Source organism: Sinocyclocheilus rhinocerous, unplaced genomic scaffold, assembly GCF_001515625.1.
Source record: "Sinocyclocheilus rhinocerous isolate Xijiao unplaced genomic scaffold, SAMN03320098_v1.1 scaffold115, whole genome shotgun sequence".
Lineage (NCBI taxonomy): Eukaryota > Metazoa > Chordata > Actinopteri > Cypriniformes > Cyprinidae > Sinocyclocheilus > Sinocyclocheilus rhinocerous.
The window spans coordinates 784,650-792,068 of record NW_015650001.1 but is presented as its reverse complement, the minus strand read 5'-3'; the positions used below and the strand labels follow the sequence as shown (position 1 = coordinate 792,068).

The 7,419-nt window shown below is 35.7% G+C and overlaps 1 protein-coding gene across 1 annotated transcript in view; it reads right to left on the bottom strand.

The window, feature by feature from the left end:
• Window positions 1-7,419, bottom strand: part of LOC107711149 (dynamin-2) — a 49,287-nt gene that overhangs the window by 22,958 nt on the left and 18,910 nt on the right. The window contains exons 2-9 of the mRNA XM_016516089.1: window positions 5,673-5,746; window positions 3,631-3,780; window positions 3,330-3,533; window positions 2,892-2,990; window positions 1,886-2,046; window positions 1,560-1,702; window positions 1,336-1,471; window positions 1,092-1,159 (exon numbers count right to left, since the gene is read on the bottom strand). Coding sequence (XP_016371575.1) covers window positions 1,092-1,159; window positions 1,336-1,471; window positions 1,560-1,702; window positions 1,886-2,046; window positions 2,892-2,990; window positions 3,330-3,533; window positions 3,631-3,780; window positions 5,673-5,746 — 1,035 coding nt within the window. The remainder of the gene's footprint in view (window positions 1-1,091; window positions 1,160-1,335; window positions 1,472-1,559; window positions 1,703-1,885; window positions 2,047-2,891; window positions 2,991-3,329; window positions 3,534-3,630; window positions 3,781-5,672; window positions 5,747-7,419) is intronic.

The following is a 7,419-nucleotide window of genomic DNA, read 5'->3' as shown; positions in this document are numbered from 1 at the left end:
TGGAGTAATGATGATGGAAATTCAGCTTTGCATCACAGAAATAAATTATATTTTAAAGGATATTAAAATAGAAACCATTATTTTATATTGTAATAACATTTTGCAAGATTACTGTTTTTTTTATCAAATAAATGCAGCCTTGATGAGCAGAAGAGACTTCTTTAAAAAACATTACAAGTCTTACTGATCCCAAACTTTTGAACGGCAGTGTAAGACATATATTATATATACTTTTTCATCAGACATATATTCCGATATGTCTTATATAATGCACTTACCGTCAAGCAAGCAAAACATGGATTTGAATTTGAATTTGCCAAATGTGAGAAGTACATGAGCTTTATTAATAAAGCAAATTTCCCTACTCGTTTCAGTCGTTTCAGTTTCACTTTAAATACATTTATTTAGGCTAGTCTTTAATAATATATAATGTTGTTTATAATGAATGCCTCTACAAAATATGACAGTTTTAACCCTTTTTTATATATATATATATATTTTTATATATATTTTATATAAGATTTTTCCATTCCTGTTCTGTTCTGTTAACAGTTAAATTTAAAGGATTTTAGTAAGGGAAACTAAAATACATGTTTGTATATGATTTTATAATGTTTGTAAATTATTCAATGTATTTTTTATTTTATTTTACATGATTTCTGAATGTAAGAAAAAAGACTTATAAAAGACTGCAAATTTTGACCCGATGCAACTTATAGTCAAGAATGGCTTATTTTCTGGAAAATATGGTATTGTTGAAAACGGTGGTGACATGCAGAAAATACTTTAAAATGCCACTATTACTGATATATACATCTACTAACAGATGCGATATGTACGATTTTAATTATATTTAAAACAAGACAGATGATAAGAAAAACCGTGAGCAGTAAAGCGATTCTGGTAGCTGTGTTGTGAAAGCATGGCCTTACTATAACACACGAGAGAGAAAGAAAGAAAGAATGCGTGTGACGAGTGAAAGAGTGAGATATTAGTCACTGAACAGAGGACATAAGAAGTGCTGTGGCTTTCATGCCGCCATATGGCCTGCAGGGCTGACGATCGCTTGCCGTCAACGGGACACCACTTGCCTGACACCATGGACGTTCTTAATGGCGTGACTGATTTCTCGCCGGAGCTCCTTCTCGTCAAACACAATCTGAAAGAGAAAGAGAGACTTCATAAGCCACCGCACCTGTGTGGCATACCGGGTTTCCCGGAAACTTGTTGGGACGTGTTATCTAAAGATCAAAGTAGTATTTCCAGACATTCAGACCAACTTTATCAGCTCAAAAGCAGACAAAACTAAGTGTTCTGCTGAAACGAAGCATTTACCTTGACCAGCTCGAAGGGGAAGCGCTCATGGAAAATTCGGTTAATCCTGGCACCTCCGGACAGCTCTGCCGTGTCCACCTGGTCTCCGGACCCCTCGATGCACTTCTCAAAGTCCACTCCAAACTGCTGGACCATCCTGAAAGAGGTACTCAGAGCTATAAACATCTGTCTACAGTTTATAGCCCAGAAACTGCTTGAGTCAGTGACCTGCCGTAAACACTCACTGCAGCAGGGCCTTGGTTTTTCGCGTAGGGTCATCCGGGCGGAAGTTCTTATACTCTTCCACCTCTTTTTCCAGAGAGAGAAGCTGAGACTGGAGTTTGCTGCGCAAGCCGGGTAGCGTGTCCCGGATGTGGTTGGTCAATTGCTAAAAATAAAAGAAGAGGAAGTGATACACAGAAAGGCACAAAACAGAAGGTGACATTGACTAAATTAAGTCGTTTTCAGGCATTAGCTTCATTTACATAACTGTACACAAATCTTTTCTAAAATCGCCAGTTATTTATGCAAATCCATAACAGCATTTTGCGTAAAAGCGATTTGGTCCTACCTGGTTGAGGGCCTTCTGCAGGTGTGGTGTTCCCATTCGTTCAGCCATGTGTCTGTAACTGGGGTGGGACAGGAAAAACTTCCTTTCTGCTGCCAGTGCAGCGCGAATGTCCTTCCTGCCATCTATGTCTTTCTGACTTCGGTTCACTACGCCAATATAACCTGGGACAGGGAAAGCGGCAATAAATGGCGTGTGCCAGGGCTGGACGATTTGACTATATATACACCGTGCAATGATAGAAATGTGTCAACTGAAATTTTGCAATATTGTTTATACTGCGACTGATATATGCACTAGTATCAGTGGATATGAATGCTTCATGTTATTTACATGTGAGAATAACAAAGAAACAGTAAGGGGTGTAAAAATACAGGACAGGACATGTCCAAAACAAGTCAGGACAAGAAGAAAGAACTTTCGAATACTATACAGTAAGTCAACAAAAATATATGGGAAGCTTCTTCTCCTCCTAGAGAATAGTTATTATATTATATTTTTTGTTGAATTTCAAATTACATAAGATGCACTGCTGTTCAAAAGCTTGGTCAGTCAGTATTATATATATATTTAAAATGTTTTTTTAAAGAAATTTATACTTTTATTCAGCACGGCCACGGATGCATTAAATTGATCAGAAGCAACAGACATGTATAAAGATTTCTATTTCAGATTATTGCTGTTCTTTTTAACTCTCTATTCATCAAAGATATGATTTCTGACGGATCATGTGACACTGAAGACTGGAGTAATGACTGCTGAAAATTCAGCTTTGTATCACAGGAATATATTATATTTTTAAATATAATAAAATAGAAAACAGTTATTTTAAATTGTAATACGTCACAATTTTACAGTATTTTTTATCCTTTTTTTAATTTCCAAAACAAGAAATTCTTATCGACCCCAAACTTTTGAATAGCATGACATAAAATGACTCATAAATAATAAGAAATTGTCCATAAATGACACTGCTGTAATGTGACTGTGTTAAGTACAAACTGCCCACCTCTACGCAGTGGTAAGAGTTTATTTTCCAGGATATCCCGGGCATCTGTACCCTCATCCATTAGATCCAGTTTAGTAATCACACCGATGGTACGCAGTCCTGTTGAAACAAACAAAAACACATTAACAACATCATCATCAGGGTTTGTGTTCAACCCACAGGGCTCCCACTCTTTTGACCAATGAATTTCCATAACATTTCCAGTCATTTATTATTACTGGACCAAAATTCTAAGTCAGGTTGATTCACTAATGAATCATTCAGACCATCTGTGATTCACTAAGAAGCTCCTCAAAAGACTTTATTCGCTCATAAAGACAGATTCACTTATAATATGGTTTGCTATAGTTGATATTTCCAGGTTTTCCATGACTATGTGAACTCTATACACATCCTTTTGTAATTTTATCCGTGTGTAACCCTCCCAGCAATCCTCACCTTGAGGGTCCACTTCCTTAGCCACCTTGAGAGCGTCCGAGTTGGCCAAGTCAGTGTTGGCCGGGGTGACAGCGAGGATCAGGCAGCTTTCCCTAGAGATGAACTGCATAATCATGTCTCGAATCTGATGCTCGATGTCTGGCGGCTGGTCGCCCACGGCAACCTTAGTCATACCGGGCAAATCGATGAGAGTCAGATTCAATACTGTTGAACAGAGAAAGAGACGAGTGACATTTTAACAATGGCTGCCAAGTGTGGACTAAGGAAAGCTGTGGTCTTAGGGAACCTTGTGCTGTATTACCGTGTGGCGAGTAAACCCTCAGGTTGATGGGAATAGGAGAGATGCCCTTATTGGACCCGGTAATCCTGTCGGTCTCTGCTTCAATTTCCTGCCGGACTTCATCAAAGTCCACGAACTTCCTTCCTTTGCAGTGCAAGAATTCCGCATATTCTACAAACAGAGCGATGGAGTGTGTGTGGTTTAGAGCGATGACATTTCAGCATCAAGGCAAAAAAGACATGAAAACCATACAGTAATATTATCACCTAAAGGCTAAACCATATCACTGTCATAAAGCATGAGAGATAGCATTACACAAGTTCTTATAATTAACTACAAAAAAATCAAATCAAATCAAATAAAATTCCATACTTGAATTAAAATAAATGTAACCTGAAACCCCTTTTTTAGGTGCCAAAACAGCATTACTAATTTTCTTTTAGCTACATTTTAGTAGTAATATAACTAAAACTGAAATTCATAAAATTATATTATATTGACATAAAAAAAACATATAGAAATAGTAAAACACCACAAAATTACTATTTTAATTAAAATGAAAATGGGAAATATAAAAATAAATAAAAAATATTCAAAATTTTTATACAAAAATACAATAGCATTTCAGTGAGACTAAAATAACACTGTTCCACATACATTTTCAATACAAAGGTCCAAAAACAAAAACTGAGGGCCATGGGTCAAATGCATTACGTAACTACACACACACACACACACACAATTGAATTGAATTGAACTTATATTTTCATATCAATGTAAAAAATCTAAAATTAGAAATGAAGACATGCTTCAATGAATTCATTTTTCCCTTTTCCTATTTTCCCTCCTCTGCATTATCAGAACCAAAATTCATTTCGTTCTAGTATTAATTCAAAATGGAACTGGCCGGGAATAAAAACTGTTTTTCAATTCCCAATGATGTGAATGATCCACAGATAATGTGCATATACAAGCAGACATCAGTTCAGCTTTGCTATGTTCAACTTTATGGTCAATTGCACTCATTTGGAAGATAATTTGTTCGGTAATGTCTTTCTGTCGGGAATTAATTTTCCATCTGCACTTTCTTGTTCTCGCTACATTACAGTGCCTCATGCTGAAAACAATATAAATGATGATAATTGCTTTAAAGTGGCTGAGAGATGTAAATGTTAGAAGGGGAATTTTCAGAGGGGAACTTTCTTTATGTATGGAAACAGAATAAGATGACGTTATTATAGCTGAAGCGTCATTTCTGTGCCACTAGTAAGAGGAATTGCAATAAATAAGTATATACATTTTGTTGACTGATATAGAGCCCAATAATTTCTGTGATGCAGATCCAGTCATAAAAACTACAATTTATTTACTTTATAACACAGAATTTGACAAAATTTGTATGAATAAATTATCTATTGTGTAAACTCTATTGTTTAGCACTTCATCAAAAAAAAAAAGAATTAAATTGTTCAAATTTCATTTAATTAGAATAAACCTCTATTGTGTATCGCTTTCTTTGTCAAAAAAAAATGAAAGGAATTGTTCAAATGTCATTTGATTAAATTTTAAGGTGTAGTTAATGTTTTATGCATTCATTTGATAACCACCATTTTTGATTATAAATTCATATCAAAATCATAAAACACTGGCTGCAGAAAAAATAAAACAGAAAACAAAACATTTCAAAGGGCTCTATTATTGTTAAAATTGCAATACATTATTAAATGATTAAAGTTTTATGAATTCAACTGATTTTTGATTATTAAAATGTATTTAAACCATTAAAATGTTAAAACAACTAAACAAAACAATTATCTACATGCATTATACAATTATATACATATACATATATTATTTCAAAGGGCCCTCGATGTGTCATTTGATGCGACACATTTTTTTTACACCCAATTTAATGTCACACCTCTTTAGCTCCAGCATAAACACTATGGGCACTGAGTATGAATACACATGAAAGCATGTGGTTTCAACCTTCCACATACATACATACTAAAAATACCTGAGAAGGCTTTGTTTGGTTGTGCTGTGCTCATCAACACACTCACCAGCTTTGTTGTTAACTAGCTGCAGAATGAGAGGCCTGCGGGTGACGATGCCGGAGCCTCGGGGAAGGAAATCCCTATAAAAAGAGAGAGAAAGTGATGGAGGAGAGACAAACACTCTTGAGTCATTCATAGCAATCAAGCTCAATTTTCAGGGGTGACAAGACTGATCAAATTATTCACGAGTAAGGGGGCGAATGTTTAGGAGCAACCTCTTTGCATTCATATCAGAACACACACACACACACACACACACACAAACCAAGACACTATCTGGCCCCTTGTAGCAATGAATATTAAAACATGGAGGCATCTTTTGAAGGCCCGCGATTCCTAAGAGGCTGCGGTGCCTTTGCAAATGAATGGCCACTGCTGTATCTCGCAGCCAAATCAGGGTGCATTTAATAACACTGTGGCGCATTATAAACACCCTCTGAGATCAAACTGTGAGCTGAGAGCAGGGCAATTTCAGCCCTTATACTCCAATATATTTGCAGATCTAATAAGCAGCACAGAGGACAAAAAAGGCACATTTTTAATAATATCAGTGAAAATGAGGCAGACTTTCAATCAAAAATGTTCTCTTGCCAAGTATGTGAAAACAGACACAAATACACGGCCAAAACATTGTGAACACACGGCCCGCTGTACAGGAGTAATGTTCTCCGGTACTCAAGGGGGCGATAGAGCTACCTTCAAATATCTGTGCTATATGTTATTATTTAGTTAGCTAGCTATAAACATAAAATAGTAGTGTTATTATATAGTGCATTAAAATGAACCAACACATTTTCTGTGGATTTGAACCAACGTATTTTTCCAATTAATTGAATTTTAAAAAATAATAATAAAATAAAAATGAAGCATTTTAACTGATCGGTATCGGCTCTCCTCAGCCCGATCCTTATTTTACGTCAGCTGTAATGCCGGTGTCATGCAGTAGGTATGCACCTAAGTGGGTTTATCAACGGCCATTAAACGGGAAAAGAAGATGCTCAAATGTGCGTGCTCAGCTGCCATTAAAACCAAAATAAGAAGAAATATACGCGTGTGACATGCAAAAACCAGTGAGGTCTGTCTCTAGCACGTCACACACATTTGAGCTTCCGCGTTCAGTGTATTTGATGCACACTTTTGTTACGATCACTCATTCATTTATTGTTTACTTTTATCTGCCGCCAGACTATCTGAGACGCCATAACGCGTTGCAATGGGTTGCGTCTTCAAATTCTTCGGATTTGACTGATAGACTGGCGTTCTGACACCACAAGCTTCATGCTTTATAACCATATGTTGCAATTATTCTGCTTATTGTACATGAAAAATACAAGATTATATCAGTACAGTAGTCCCATATTCATAATTGTGACCACACAGTCTGTTTACAGTGTCTACCATTGTAACATGTTTACATCTACCAATGTCTTTACAGTGTGTGCATAGAGATCTTATAATATAATATTTTATTATTATATTCTAATTCTATTTAAAAAAAAAAAAACACTTGTCCCTTTTAGACATGCACTCTATTCATTTGCTGATTGTTTTCTTTAAAAAAAAAAAAAACTAACACTTGCTTTCTAATCTTTTTGTATTCTATCTGTATTCTTTTTATTTATTATACAATTAACAAAAGCAAAAAAGACCTCTAACAGCTTGCTCTATTCTTTTTCTATTCTATCGGTTTTCTTGTTATTTATTATATTATTTTAAAAACCCTTGCTACGTGTACTGCGTTAAGCTAACTGAG